Source organism: Saccostrea echinata, unplaced genomic scaffold, assembly GCF_033153115.1.
Source record: "Saccostrea echinata isolate AGI-Se365-2 ecotype Australia unplaced genomic scaffold, CSIRO_AGI_Sech_v1 ptg000025l, whole genome shotgun sequence".
NCBI classification, from domain to species: domain Eukaryota; kingdom Metazoa; phylum Mollusca; class Bivalvia; order Ostreida; family Ostreidae; genus Saccostrea; species Saccostrea echinata.
The window spans coordinates 12690043-12707115 of record NW_026889774.1 but is presented as its reverse complement, the minus strand read 5'-3'; the positions used below and the strand labels follow the sequence as shown (position 1 = coordinate 12707115).

The window sequence follows — 17073 nt, the reverse complement described above, 5'->3', positions numbered from 1 at the left end:
TTGGTACAACGCTGATTAATTTTTTCCCTTCATTTCAGGATTTGGTACAACGTTGATGTCTACCCAGATGTCCACCCAGATGCCCAGCCTGATGTCCACCCTGATGTCCATCCAGTTTCCAAAGGCAGCACATTGTTTGGCGGTGGCTGCATTCCATACACCACAGACAACCTCAATAAATCTGAAATGATTCAGATTTTACTGAATCCAGACCAGCATTTGGTGACACATGGGCCTCCTGTCAAGCCGTGGGCCGGAGAAACGTATGTGATTCAATGCAAAACATACGGAGACTGGTCATGCGATCAGTATCAATGGCAATTTATCGGCAAAAGGAACTGAAAGATGAATGCGGGATAGTTCTTTTAAAGAACTATTATCACATACGTTTACCTGGTTCTAAGCCTGGCAAAGGACGAGCAAGACCCAACACCTCAAACAAATTCACCAGGACTGCTTATTACATTGATGAGAGTCCTGGACGAATGCTTGTCATCTATGCTGGCGACGAAAAAATCTACGTTCCAAATCCTCATCGCAACGCAAAAGAAAATAACTCACCCGAATATAACCACATAATCAGTTATAAATGAACTGAAGAATATGCAAGGCAAGCCAATGACCATTTATCGGAAACTGTCGACTAAAGGAAATGTTGCTGGAGAGTATCAAAGTGTTCTAAATCCAAGAAACCTCAGGCAAGTTCAAAACCACCAGGCCATATCAAAATCAAATCAGAAATTGGGTAAAGATGATAAATACAACATGATACAGCTCGCGTACCATCTCGAAGGCTTTGTATCTGAGATTACAGTATTCCCTGATCTAATAACCGTTTTTGCTTTGCCGGACATCATCAACACATTTATAGAATTGCTACAAAGCAACGCTAGTACCCCAATAAGTCTAGTGTATGACACTACATTCAACTTGGGCGAATTTTACGTCTCACCGTTGCTTTTTGAAGGAACACCTTGGATACCATTAGCATTCTTAATACATGACATGAAACTACAAAAGTGCCACAACAGACTATTTGAATTCTTAGCAGAAAGGGTTCCTCTTTTAAAGTCCAAGAAAATTCCCTTCATCACAGAGAGAGAGCCAGCCTTAACAAAAGCAGTGCTGAGATAATATAAGTCAAAAATCTCTCGCAAAGTTCGTTTTGGACAACAACGGTGTTACACATGTGCCGAATTGTAAAGCCTACATTGTAAAAGGACACAATGAAAAACAATATTGTGTAACCCTTCACCCAGAGGCTTGCCAGTGTCCATCAATGTCTCGCTGCTACCAGTCAAGATGTTTGTAGGACTACCTGTTGACAATTATAACACCGAGGTCAGCTTGAGAAGTTTGTCCAAACGAAGTCTTAAGAGAAGTGACAAGAAATCAGGCAGGAAGCGTCCTAGAAAAATGATGTCGACGTTAACGTTACACCCGCACCAGATTCATTGATTCAACAACAAAAGACACCTAAATCAAAGAAGAAACTTCGCTTTCAGTCACCAGTTGCCGTGCCCAAACAGTCTCCGTCATCACCATGTGTCATATCACATCAGTCACCATCACCAGAAGTCCCATTCCACCAGTCTCCATCACCACCTCCATTTCCCATTACCTGTCAAAAAACGTAAAATCCAGTCAAAAGAACCAGTGGAAAATAAACTGCCAGCTAAAAAAAGAAAGCTCAACATTAACTTAATATATAACGAGCTTTCTAAAACGGAGACCAGAAAATGGTTTAGCAACTTAACAATGGACCATAAAGAGAAGATTGAAACAGGTCAGCCACTTTGCTCGGACATGATAAATGCTGTTCAACAAATTCTAAAGCAGCAATTTGCCAATATTAATGGCTTACAACAGACGGAGCGAACTCCAGTATGGGATGACCAACTAAACACATGGAAATACGGAATCAGTTTCCAAAGTGTTATTTCTCCCGCCGTCCAGATCCACCACAACGGGCCCGGGAAATTCCACTGGGTAGCCTCTATGAAATTGGAAGGGCAAATATATGTCCTGGACAGCTTGTCATTAAATTTTCATGAAAGATATGGATAAATAATTATTAATGCCGCAAAAATGTTACTGAAATCCTCTAAAACAAAGTATTTTACAATATAAACAAGAATATATCTCAATAGTTTTATATTTAAGCTATATGCTCATTTAACGAATTTTATGTTGGTCAGGTCAGTCAGGTCTTTAGTAGGTCAGGTCTTTAGTATGTCCCGCGTATTTCACGCAAAAAGTAAGGGTTTACAAAACGACGGTCTTTACTATCGATAATCATGCCCAGGAAATGTAACAAAAATACAGTTAAAAATAAAATTCAAGTGCAATTTATCGTATTTATTGTCTTTTATATCTTATAAGAATTTAATAAAATGTTTGGCAATTTAATTTGTTTTTTCAAATAACTACGATTGTTTGGGGGAAACACGATTATATATATATATTTGTTAAATCTAGATTCTAAATTCATATTTTTCTCATCCTTAGAATATTTTTCCTTGTGTTTTAAATTCCATAATTAAAAAAAAATCGTAACAAAATAATAAATTATTTCATGAAATGACGGAAAATTTTCGTTTTTTTCTACAGTATAAATTCCAAATATGGGAAACTTAACCTTTTGATTTTTTTTCTGTTGACATTTTACCAAGTTCATAGCAGAAATAACAATATTATCGATCTTTTTTCCTAAGAAAGAAGATTTAGGCAAATTTGTTTATATTTGATACGGCAAGAGTTACCGTTCTTGTGCCTTGCATGACGGGACGGAAAAACCCTCTTTTAGGGTATACCCCCGTTTGAGGGTTCGACTAGACTGTACTATTACAGTCGACTTTGAACATGTTGAAGTGCTTATATGTAGTTCATTTATGCGATTTCCACATGATCATGATAATAACAAATACACGGCCAGGAACACGTTAAGTTCCTTTACAATACCGTTGTCAGAGACCTTTAAAGTTAAGCACTAAAATTGGTTCGTTGTCATGACCTCACAGGTGAGGTTAAGATGATATCCGTCCGGTGTCAAAACTTCAGAGAACTAATAATTATTTTAATTTCATTTTCCAAGTGAGTTAATTGATTACAATTCCTCAAATTGCAATGGCACTGTAGGAAAGCCGTGACCTTAATATAGTTTACGGTCATCAAAACATGTCGGCCGAGCCGATCGGTTGAAAATTTTCGACGGGTATTATAAATATTATTCAATAAAATTGAGCAATTTAAGATAATGATTAAGCGAACATTGAAGTTATCTCCAAGTCGGTACTTGTTATTTACCCAAACAAAAGAAAATGAAATGATAAATCGCCCTCGAAATTTTGCAGTATGATGACTGTAACAAACACAATCCAGCTAGTAGATGATGACCGTAAAATAGTTATATAGATGACCGTAATCTTTGTACAAAATCATGTTAGATGTATTATATCTTATTTTACATCAATTCTATTGAGCGCTCGCATCTTGATGGAGGTCGTAAGTTCGAATCTCGGACGCGACTGACCTAAGTCGATAAAAAATGGATAGCAACTGTTCCTTCGCTATGCGCTCGGCACTTTGAAGTGAAAGTTGCGGGTCCTTCGGATAAGACCTTAAAAACTGAGGTCCCGTGTCACGGCAGACGTTGGCACGATAAAGATCCCTCACTGCTCAATGGCCCTGAGTGCCGAGTAAAGGTCAAAATTTGAAGCCCTTCATCGGTATATGGTGACGTCTCTATATGAGTGAAAAATTCTCGAAAGGGACGTAAAACAGCATACAATCAATCAATCATACATCAATTCTACATGTTCTATAACAGCCCAGTAAACGCGCGTTCGGCAACTCTGATAAAATCATTGAAGAAGGAGTAAGTCAAAGCAGTTTCATATGTGCTGGAGTATAACCAGCTGTAAGTAAAACTAGGAAAGATTTAATTAGGGTTAATACCTACAGTTAAGGATTCACCTAGATTAAATTTGTAAAATAGTTTCTGTGCATTTAGTGTTACATGTACCGATCAAATCGACAATGCTCAAAACATCGAATTACCAAGTTTTCAAATAGTTTAGAGTTGTTATTATCTACCAACATTGAAGTTTATTGCTATGTAACAATTCTTGGAGGTATGAACTAAACATTTTTAGAATTAAAACTGCATACATTAGCACATCCTCACAAAGTCAAGGTTTTGTGATTTCGGAACTCCACCCAAACCCTTGACTTAAGTCGCTATTTAAAGGTTGGGCTAGAAAGCTACTATTTCATTTGTTCCTGGTTTAGGACTGGAACCAATCAAAAAACAGCTTTTATTGTAAGTGAGTTTTGTAAACAAATATGACTCGTCTTTAAAATAGAAAGTGTCAATATTGTAGGATTTGCGACTAGTTACATTAAATGAAACATCGGGAATTATTTTTTTTAGAAGATCGTCCTTCTTACGATCACAAAAGATGTGCTCTGGAGTTGGGCCATTTGAAAACGAAGGATTTGAAAAATAAATTCTCATTGGTTTAGTTCATAATTACCCATTACGTCATGTGTAATCACAAGCCCAACTTTTGAATAGCGACTTATGTCAAGGGTTTGTGTGGAGTTCCGAAATCACAAAACCTTGACATTATGAGGATGACATTAGCATCAAATCAACTTTTAACTTGAAATTTTGACAACTGCGAGGCGATCGTCAACTACAAGTATCGTTTATAAAGCGATCGTATAACTGGAAAATAGCGATCGCAAAACACATGAAAAAAAAGCACAAATCAGAGTAAATTCTGTCTAGAAAGTGTTATTTCGATGTATAATATATTAATACATTCAAATAAGGCAGTCAGTCATTCGGATATATCGTTTTTAACTCTTAAAATTGACCTACATAAATATTAGAACATAGAAATTATACTTAACTATGTTAATCAAGGAGATACTATGGAAAACGAACTAGAGGGCTCGAAAAATGTAAAGTAGGAATTTACCTCAAAGTTATAACAGTTATGTCATATAGTTCATTTCAACAGTACAGAATTCATTTGCAGGAACGTACATGTAGTACCGCTTTTTGAAAGGGGGAGGGGGGTTAAAAAAAGTGACAAATTACCTAAAAAAGTTTAACAAGCAAATTGAAAGAAGGAAAATTGTCCAAACTCGAAAATCCTACACCGTGAATGTATGTGTGTGGGTGGGTGGGGGGGTTAGCTTTCAACTTCTTTCAAAATCAAATTTTATTCACAAAGTACCAGATTATCCCGATTTGGCTATACTGCAACAACAACAAAAAAATAATAAAATGTTTCCAGGTTCTGCACACAGTTCTAATTTTCGAATGCTGAATTTTTCTGTTGGCAAATTGTTAGAAATGTTATGTTTCAAAATTAATTTACATCTTCGTCTTTTTTGTTACAAAAATAACACGACATAGCTGCCTCTACAACAGAAAACACATTAAATTCGGTATATTACAGTCATCATAAAATTGTCATCCCATTTCATTGAGAAAACCCGAGATTACGGATATCTTAATGTTCTGTTACGGTCATCATTCTCAAAAACTTTGAGGTCGTACTACAGCTTTATTTTCTTAAGTTCAAGTAATCTATAATAACAAATAGCAAGTTTTCATTAGAGTACATTCAATTTTCAGCGGAATTTACACAGATATGCTAACAAATGTTTGAAATCTTGAATGAAAAATTCTTACCGATTAGCTCGGCCGACATGTTTTGATGACCGTAAACTATATTACGGTCATAGGCTTTCCTACAGTGATATGCCTCTGCGGCTCATTCATTCGATGCGTAATAAACTGATATATAGACATATCTTATATTAACTTTCCCTGTTTAAAAGAATCTGAGCACGAGATGAGGACTTCAAACATGCTATAAATATACAAGATACCTTCTTTTCCGGATATGGAGGAAGGAAATATTTCATTTCAGAAAGAAAAATAGCACCAATATATCACCAATAGATATTTTATTTCTGTAGGTAATGTAAAGTTTCTTCCTGTGAAATCAACTGGTTACGAGGCCAGCATAAATGTATACAATCATCCGCTTTTTTTGTTTGATCACAATGTTTCCCGTTAGAGGATATTCAATCATGCATGACATATTCATGTATATAATAATATCAAAACATAGAAATTAAACAAACGTAGAAGATCAGGAAATTAGTGTCAGATTTTTATGTACATAAGGTACTAATACAGAAGAGGACGAAATTTTAAAATTTCAATTTTGCCAGTATTTTAATGAATTCCTTAAGTAGATTCAAAATACGGTACCAAGCAACACAAGTGTGTATACTCTCCTTAAATTATCAATAAAGATAAGAGGATCAGGATGTATTTTTTCAAGGGGGGAGGGCTTGGTCTGCGTGCTGAAAGAAGACCATTTGCAGTTTTCCAGAAAATATTCGTTTAAAACGTAGTAAAATTATATAAAGAATTCTGAGGTCAAGAGCTGGTAAAAAAAAAAAATCTCCCGAGGGACACCAAATCAAAAGAAAAAAATAGAAAGTTGTGACTTTTTTTTTTAAATATATACATTTTATTTTTTTTAAGTTTTAAAGTTGGTTCAAAAAACTATGAAAATAGACAGAGAATGCATTTTTAATCAAAAAATGTAACCCTTTTTAATTACCTTAGACTGGATATATGAAGATAAGAAGAATCATCAAACTAAAAATCCAATTAAACGATAAAAAGGAAAATAATAAGCCGAGCAGAGCAACTCAACATGGGTCCCCGGAAACACCAGAGGTTCGAGGGGTACAAATGTAAGCATTTCACGTAGACCGTTCACACCCACCCTTTGTCTCGATGTGGGTATAATCCGTAGATAAATCTGTATGAAAATAACATTTTGTATGAAAAATGTTTATCAACATTCGACTAAGTGATAGATTGTTTTTGCAAACAAGGTCATTGGACTGACCAAAGAATTCGCAAAATGTTGAATTTAAACCAAATTGCTAATCCCCCCTGTAACATCAACTTTTTTTATCAGTACATGTAATTTCAAATGTTACATGAATTTAAGAATTTGAACACTTCGCTCCATCTTGCTGTTTTCATTTCAATCCTTGGTTAAGGTTGATTAAGAAGACAATGAGGTTTAAACTACATAATTTATAATTTTAAATAAAAAGGATGTTATGAACTTCGACTAGTGTAATCTCCACACTGGAACACAAAGATTGAGACATGTTTAAATCACTATCATAATCCCATCCTTATATTGAAAATATCTTTTTAAATGTGTCGTGAAAAGTGTCACTTGATCGAATGTTTGTGCTGTTTTGTATCTAAACGAAATTCAATGTTCCATTGCACTCAAATAGTACTTAGAAAGATAAAATACTGGTAGTATTCTCCTTTTGTACACTCAAATATAATAAGGACTCATTAATACAAGTAGTGCTCTGCTTTAAGCTTGTCCACTTTCTATCCAGTTAGCATTTATATACACTAATCCACATTATGACGTCAGTAAATATCTGTGTATTTAGCGAGAATTCCCACAATGTTGAAACCATGCATGCTTTGATCACCACAGTTTTGTCACTATTAAAAAATAACTTCCTGAAACAAAAATAGTAATACCGGCAAAAAAAAAAATAATTGTAAAACGTGATTCGATAAACTGCATTTTTCTCCGCATAAAATATCCCAAAATACAGAGTTCGGTTCTTTTGCATCAGGTATCGACGCATGCAAGTGTGTATTGAAGTCAGGGAGGGCAATATAACGAGGTAAGCCTGTGAAATTTGTTCTTTGGATTTTGGATTTCTTCCCAAACTGAATATACACCATTTTCATAGTTGTGGGTGTAAGTTGAGTTACTTGGAATTCTCTTTGACTGAATTGTTGGGGGACTGAGCTCTAACTCAAGTTCTAAGCTCAATCATAAACAGAAATAAGCTAGGTGTACGTTTATGGGTGAATTAAAAAAAAACTAAAAATTTTTGGAAAAATTCAACTACTCGTAACACATTTTTCACTTGTATTATCATATTGCACATGCATTCTAGTTTAAAATCCTGAAGTGGCAATAGAATAGACAACTGGATTAAAAAGTTTCAGAATTTTTATTAGTAAAATTTCTTTTGAAAAATGAAAATATTATTACACCTTAAAAGACTTTCTAAAATACATAATCACAAGAAATTATAGTTTTTTATGCTTCAAAATGGTAAAAGGAATATAAATGATTAAATCTAGACCTTAATTGAGTATCTTCTCTTGTATATATGACAAAAAAATGGATTTTTTTATTGTTATTTTACATTATTTTTTCAATTCTGGTTTGAAAAGTTTTAATACAAAAAAATGTGAAGCAATAAAATTCCAAAAAATTCACTTTTTTGTTCGTTCAAGTCAATTCTTCAAATCTAAGCCAAAAAAAAAAAAAAAGAATTTTTGTATACAAGTTCTCTTACAAAAAATACTAGATTTTGAAGTGACCCTATTTTACATTATTGTGTTGCACTACTGACATCTGATATGTAATTTATTTAACATTGTTTTAAAAATTATAGCACACAATAACCCATTCTTACTTTATAAATCAATTTGTCGTTTTGATATTTTTCATTATTTACGGCAGGTTTTTCATATTTTGAAGACCTTAAACATGATTATTTGCAAAGTCTAATATATATATATATATATATATATATATATATATATATATATATATATATATATATATATATATATATATATATATATATATATATATATATATATATTGTATTTAAAAATATATGTGAAATGATGAAAACTTTTCCCTGAATTGACAGTAAAATTTCTGTAATTTGTTAATAGACATAGTGTTTTGAATATCAAATAGTATGAAACATTTTTTTTCAACTTATTTTTTAGTGAAGATTGTTAACAAGCACTGGTAATTATAAAGCAGTTTTGTTGCACTCTTGACTGCAGTAAAATTTAAAAATAAAACCACAGAACACAAAAATTCATAGTGTTGGCAACATCAAGTGGTAATGAAATTGTGCAATATTTATAATCCAATACTTCATAATTAAAACAGATGGAAGTATTTAAAATTCGCATTTTATCTGGAATTATTTCCTATTTATGCCAAAAAAAAACTAGCTTAAATATATATTTAGAAGATAAAATATATTTTATAGCATATTTTCCTTTAGAGGGCAAACACAGTAACCCACCAGAAAAATTCTACTCATAATTTTTCTTTATTTTTATTCTTATTGGATGAATTATAATTCTAACATATTTGTTGCACTCCTGACCAAAAGCATTGGGGCCTTTAAAGTAGAATTGTGCATTGAAAATTACATAAGAACTTGTTCTGTTGTTTCAGTGAAGTTAAGGAGGAATTACTTGAATTTTATGACAATTTTTTAGTGTGTTTATTTTTAACATTCATTAAAAAAAATCACAAAAAAAGATAAAAACACTTCTGAATTGATTAAATTGAAAAAGGAAGGATTTTAATAATAAAACTGTTGATATATTAGTATTAAATTATACAAAGAGATCATTATTAATTAATGAATACTTCTAAGCATGAATAGAAGTGTTTTCGTCACACAACTTGAATCGTTAAAAAATGTGTTGCACTCCTGACCATAGAAATATAGACCTGAAGCATAGACAGACCCTGTAATTGATAAATATATCTGGTAAAAATGTTCTTTGTGTCTTTATTTTCCAAAATAAAAATCAGAAAATCGTATAATGATAATAGTTTTTTCATGCTTGGGAGCAAAACATCAAATGTTGACATTATTGGGTATGCACATAACCTTGACTCTCATTCATGCTGCTTTTGATTTATATAACATTTTTAAGTTTTAAAATGTATATCAGTTATTATTGTACACTTTAAAAAATTCTTTTTCGTCTTAATTTTCTTTCAGACTTTTACAATTGATGTTTTTTGGCAACACTACATTTTTTCTGTTGCACTCAGTCCACATTTAAAGCCCAAAACTTTAAATATTATCCGGAAAGTCTTTATTTTCAACATAAACCATTATTATTTATTTCACAGATCTCCAAAAAAATATTGAAATTTCAAAATGTCACAAAAAGGTGTTGCACTCCTGACAATTTTAGCACCATTTTTGGGCATAACTTTTTTGTTAATTGCGATATCAACGAGATATTTGGCAGGTACTTAGACACTATCTAAAGACATATTCTGAGACATAGAAATCTAATTTCACTGTCTGTATTTTTAGTGTGGGTTGATAAATATACGTTTGGTCATTTTTTTTTAATTCACCCTTATGGGACAAATAAATTCTTTGGTGGGGAGTAAGTACCCTATTATGTAAATTCAGAGTCGTCAGCTTTTATCTACTTCTCTTTTTGAAATGAAGGTGTTGGTATCGTTCTATACTTTGTGTTACAATACTGTCTCGTTCAGTAAAAGCTCTAGACTGGGGACAGGACTGTGACAACAGACGCCAGAAGATTCTATGGCAGAGAATACATTTTTATACCCCCGTTTGAAAAGTGGTATATAGTGAAGGGGTGTGCGTCCTTCCACTGCCATGTTTTCTATAATATTGAGGGTATCCATCTTTTATCCACAACTCCTCCTATACCACTAAATAAAATCTAATGAGACTTTCACAGAATCTTTATTACATTATAGTGCCGATGTGCATCTTCCATCATATCTGGGCTTTCCCATAGCAAAACATGGACATTGTCATTCTTTGTATCATATTGGGGGTGTCCATCTCTTATCTGCAACTCCTTCTATACCACCGAATAAAATTTGATTAGACTTTCACAGAATCGTTATCACAACAGTGCCACTGTGACCCCCTATTTCATGTTCTGATCGGACAAATATTTTTGGTTTAACACAACAAAAATGAACTTCGCTATTACACTGAGATGGAAGCGGGGGTATCGTTGTGCTCAGTGATCACAATACCTCTAATTTAGGTTTGTAATGATAATATATTAAAATAAGACATTAAATCGATGCAAAGCATCAAATTGGCCGTGAAAATGTCAAAGTATTTCTTCAAGAAACAGACCCATAGCAACATTTTTCAAAGGGGGGGGGGGGTGACAAGAAAAAAAACTAATTAAACTGCCCAATCTCGAAAAACCTATTCCATGATGTTAGTGGTGGTGGTAAGTGAGGCATTAGACCCTTCTCTAACTTTCTGGGGATTCATTTTTTTTCCAAACGCTGGAATTTGCATGAGTTCGACAAAATTGTGGAGGACAAGCAGGGTCTAACTACAGCAAAAGACTATTCTCAGAAAAAGTAGCTATTCTCAGAAAAAGTAGCCCCCCCCCCTCCCCCGGTAGCTGCAGATCTGTAGCTCGCTGGTCTTTAAGAATTGAAAAGGACGACCATAGAGGTATAGTGCAACTCATTAAAAAAAGTGTATATTTAGTGCGCACAAAAAGTGCGCTGTTTCTCGATTTATTTCTCCGCATATATCAAAATATTACTACCTTGTGTTCCCGACAAATTCATTTACGACTCCCAAAACAAAACTTTATGTACAAGTCATGGACAAAGCATGCTGGGTATTGGACGAGGTATCATTAAAATACTTGTTAAGGTATTTTCACCCTCCTGTGATGTCATAGGTTTTTGCAAAAACTGTTATTAATTTACATTCATACCCAACAGAAATATATTTTTTTAAAAATTGCTTTTCAGTGGGTGTAATAACAAATAGTGTTTAATACAAGAAGTAAAAAATTGAATATTTTCAATATTTTATCAATTATTCAATCTTTAAAAAATGTTGCTAAGGGCAATAACTCCTTCTTATGTATTTGTATTCAAGCATTTTCCTTATTGTACTTCTATTGTAAAATGATTTCCCTGATATTCACAATTAAAACATATATACTGTATAAAGAAGCAATTATTTTGGAACTTTCAGCTTCACGATTATGTATTTGAACCAATTTTTACATTATTTTTATAATACTGTTTATAAAAAAAAATGTACGATTTTTTAATGCTGACATATGCTTCTGTTTATTTATGTCTTACATCTTAAAAATAATATGGTAACTAAAATATTTTTTGCGATTATTCATTAATTTAAACTATATTCAGTGAAAATAAATGCATTTTTTCTACTTTGAACCCATAAAATTGCGAGGATGGATATACCTTAAAAGATAAAAGAGACAGATAATGTATAATCATGAGTGCACATTCTTTTAAAGTTTTTACTAAAGATTTGGATTTTATGAAACTAGCAAATTTTTTGGTCTTTTATAAATTCTGCAACATTGTAAAAAAAAAAAAAAAAAAGATCAAATGATGACGCGAAGTTTTATATAATTATTAATTCTAAAAATGTTGTGCTACTTTTCCCTTGTTGGCTTATTGTGTGTTTTCCCGGATAGAAAGATAAATTTTTATATCTTAAAGTGGATGCTAAGCATATTAAAACCTTGAATGACATCAGCTATTTGTATGTGTTGTTTTCCTTTTCTAGAATCTTGGCTGGGTAAAAATGATTTCAACACTCGTCATATTTTTAGCACTGCTGGTGGTGGAATGTAGCTCACAAATCAATCCGTGTAGCGCTGCCAAAAGAATCCCCCCAGAGTGGAACTGCAAGTGTTCGTTTTATGGCAAAAAGCCTACGAAAGTAAAAATAATATGTGTGAATAGGGATGACAAGAAAAATTTAGGCTTTATACCGGAAATGCCTTACAACACAGGGCACGTGTACATTGAAGGGTATCGGTTTACAAATGTAACTAAACAAACGTTCGAGAAACTGAAAAATATAGAATTGAAGAGACTGACTTTAGTAGACAATCGTATCAGGAACATCTCCAAAGATGCGCTATCGGAAATGAAATATCTGCAAGAATTGGAGATCAGCAGAGAAATTCAAGTCTCAACTAAAGAAATTGGGGACATGTTGCATGGTGTGTCTGGGACGATAAAACGTTTAAAGTTTTCTCATAATCCCTGGAATGAGCCCCCTAAATTCGATAAACTTAAGAACAGTAGTCTTACTCATCTAACCCTATCTTATAATTATTTTCGAAACTTGTTAGGTGATTGGTTTAAAGAATTAAAGAATCTCCAATATTTAGACGTGTCCTTTAACGGAATATCAGAGAATACTTATAACTTTACAGGTTTAGAAAATATTACAAATTTATTGTTAAAGGGTAACTGGTTCAAAGAATTTCCAAATTTTTGTGATTCATCCGTCAAGAAATTGAAAAAAATTCATTTTCAGTACAATAAATTAACTGAATTTCGGGCGAATTACTTTCAATGTTTATCGAATTTAACATACTTAAACTTAAATGGACATGCGATAAGAAAGCTTTATAATAATACCTTTTCAAATCTAACGTCTTTAGCAGTACTTTATATTCAACAATTAGCCGGACAGCTTTTTCATATTGAACCAAGAGCATTCGAAAGTGCATCTCTAAAAAAACTGATGTTTACACATAATGGATTTAGGTTTCGAAATGAAACAACCGATCCTGCTCCAGAGTACTTTAAAAATTGTCCACAGATCGAAACGCTTAACATCTCCGGGAACACTCTCGATCTACGAGAAGATGAGTTCATTTCTATGTTAAATCCTCTGAAAAACTTGAAAACCCTTGGGATAAGAGGAATGCGTCTGAAGTTTTTACCACGTGGACTTATGGGCCAATTACCTCAGTTGACCAAACTCGACGCATCGAATAACTTTTTAAATGGATCGTGGAATGGTAATTTGATATTTGGAAATAAGTCAAACCTAAAATTTCTGGATCTGTCTTTCAACAACATAGATGAAATAACACTTTCTAATTTCCCCCAGACTCTACTTAATGGATTAAGTGACAGTGGTCTAACTGTCAGTTATAATAAATTTTCGTGCATTTGTGATGACGTGATTTGGTTCTATAGATGGATGCATTCAAACAAGAAGAAGTTGTCAAAGATAGATAAAATTACGTGTAGGTCTAATACACATGATGTGGGCACACAGATATTGTTTGACCTGACTGAAAGAGACCTGTGCCCTATTAACCCAGCACTGGTGATAGCTATTATTACATTTTGTAGTTTAGTAGCAACAATACTTCTTGTGTTGGCGTTGGTGTACAAACTTCGATGGCACATACGATATTGGCTGTACGTCTTCAAGAATCACAAAAAAGGATACGAATTGATTACAGACGATCCCGATTATTGTTATGATATTTATCTTGTGTACGCCGACGAAGACAGTAGTTTTATCTTTAGGATCGCCGTACCTTTTCTTGAGCAAAAAGGGTATAAACTCTGCGTTAGATGTCGAGATTTTGAGGTCGGAAAGTTGCACTGCGATAACATCGTGGACAATATTAACCAAAGTAGGCAAATTCTCTTCGTCCTCTCTAATCATTTTGCTAAAAGCAAATGGTGTGAATTTCAAATGCATTTTGCTTACAATAGATGCTTGGAAGAAAAAAGAAACAACATAATAGTGGCTGTTTTGAGCGAAGTCAGTTACAAATACCTTTCAAACACTCTCAAAGTTCTGTTGACGTCATATGACTACGCTCTTTGGTCAAAGTCCGACGAAACAGGACAAGCCTTATTTTGGGGGAAAGTATTGCGGAAGTTACAGTTTCGACTTGATCGCACCGAAAGCGCCGAGATTATGATTGGCGACATTCAATGATAAAACGCCAATTACGCTATAAAACAATTTGATAAGGAAGTACAATGTACTGATATTTAAAAATCAGGAATGTCATCAATTCAAGAGAGGTCTAAGTCGTGAAACCCAAAACATATGAAGATCCCAAACATCTATGATACTTAGTACAAATATCATTTCTGCTTGAACTTTCGGGAAAGCGTGATATTCTCGGCTATACATAATTAGCGTCTCTCAAATAGTGCCCTAGTTTCTCATTGGTTGGCAGATAAGCTCATCAATACTAAATCTAATTAAAATTAGATGTTCCGAATCCGTTACCGCTTGAGAAGCGGTAGCGGATTCGGAACATCTAATTTTAATTAGATTAATCAATACTGAAATTTACACAGTCAGCTTTTCATTCACGGGTGAAATACACATGGAATAAATATAGTTCAGACGTCAACGAGTGACGCAAGGAACCAATTACATCGTTTCTTACAGTAAAGAGGTGTGGCTTATGTCATCTCATTGATTGTTAACAACAATCTAAAGTTGCTAATGTTATGAATTTCTTAACCAATGAGAATCTAGGTCACCATTTGAGAGACGTTAATTATGTATCGCCGAAATTGTCACGCCTTACTGAAAGTTCAAGAAGAAATTATATTTGTACTAAGTGTTGCTCACCATACATTAAATATATATTCATATATATATATATATATATATATATATATATATATATATATATATATATATATATATATATATATATATATATATATAGTTTTTAGTCACAAAATTACTGCGACATATTTTTTTTTTATTTATACAAAATTTTATTCACAAAAAGTGAATGTATTGGGCCCTCTATTTTAGCCCTCTCCCTACATTAAGGTCAAGGTGAATGCACACTTAAATAATATTAATTCATTAAGCAAACATTGTAGAAAAGGAAACAAGGAAAGAAAAGGAAAAATACAGAGAAGTATCAATTTGGAAGTACTGACAAAAGTTACATGGTGTACAAATAAAACGTTTTAAATTGTTGCTGCTATGCATGCTCTGCTTCAAATATTTAAATATTGGGTCCATGACCTGGACTTCCATATAATAATAAATCAAGTTCAGAGATATGATCGCAATCAATAATATTTTGGATTTTTTGAAAAGTAAAAATTTCTAGAAGTTGTATATTTTGGACAAGCAAAAAAAGTAATTTTAAGCATCTTCAACAGTATCAGTACATTGTTCATGCACTGCTGTTTCTGATAAACGTTGCTTAAATAAGTGCACCATCAATTACTTACATTATTTCTTAAATGACAATGTATTATGTTGTAATTTCTCATTCCAAAATGAAAAAGTTCACCCCCTTAAAAATAATAATTCAAAAGATTCTTGAATGAAGATTTTCCAGAAGCATTTCTAATATAATCTAGGATTGATTGATTGTATGTTGTTTTAACGTCCCTCTCGAGAATTTTTCACTCATATGGAGACGCCACCACTTGGAGAGCTGCAAATTTTGTCCTATGCTCGGCACTTACGGCCATTGAGCAGTGAGGGATCTTTATCGTGCCAGCACCTACTGCGACACGGGACCTCGGTTTAAATACGGTCTCATCCGAAGGACCGGTCTCCACGTCCCACAGTGGGATTCGAACCCGCGACGTAAGGATCAACTCCTTACCTGGCGACTCTAGAGCAGACACTCTAACCACTGCGCCACGCGGGCGACTACACTGTTGCTGTCAATATAAGAAGTAGTTCTAATGTGAGATTTTGAATTCTGCATCCTTGGTTATGATGTATTTGAGATATCGATGTTCAAGATGCTGAAGTTCAACTGAATCTATATATTGTAAAAAAAAAAAAAAAAAAAAAGCTTTGCCCACTTGTTTGGAACAAACAAAATCCTTTATTTTCTGCGATAATATTGTTTTGTCACAATGAATGTTTAATTTTGTACTGATTTTCAGTTAGAATTTTAAATTTAAAATAACAAATCTTTTAAACATCCTGTTTTTTACCTTGCACCTTGATGTCAACAGGATCAAATGAAACTTGTTTATATTTGAAACTTTGAAAGTATGGAATAAAAAAAAAACACCACCACATTTTGGCGTCTGACTGTTCTTTTATGAGCATAGGGGGAAGGGTTGGATCTACAAAATACATTCTATGAGGCGCCGTTTTGGTATGTATTGCCATTAAGTGATATCACCTATTCAAACATTCAATTTGAATTGAATTGGTAATGTCACCTTTTCGAATATGATATGCAGATAGATGATATTACCTTTTCAAAATGCATAGGTGATATCATTTCTTTGTAATGAATAAACTTAATTTGTGCCACATCCTCTACTATTTCGGCATTGATTGATCAAATTAATATTCGCTGTAAGATCTCGGTTTTTG

General features: G+C 33.3%; 1 protein-coding gene across 1 annotated transcript; it reads left to right on the top strand.

Moving 5' to 3' along the window:
- The first annotated feature begins 1758 nt into the window (after positions 1–1758).
- Positions 1759–14734, top strand: LOC133192905 (toll-like receptor 3). The gene is made up of 2 exons (XM_061328912.1): positions 1759–1989; positions 12493–14734. Exons 1-2 carry the CDS (start codon positions 1759–1761, stop codon positions 14683–14685), a joined length of 2424 nt encoding a protein of 807 aa, XP_061184896.1. The 3' UTR covers positions 14686–14734.
- Positions 14735–17073: the final 2339 nt, after the last annotated feature.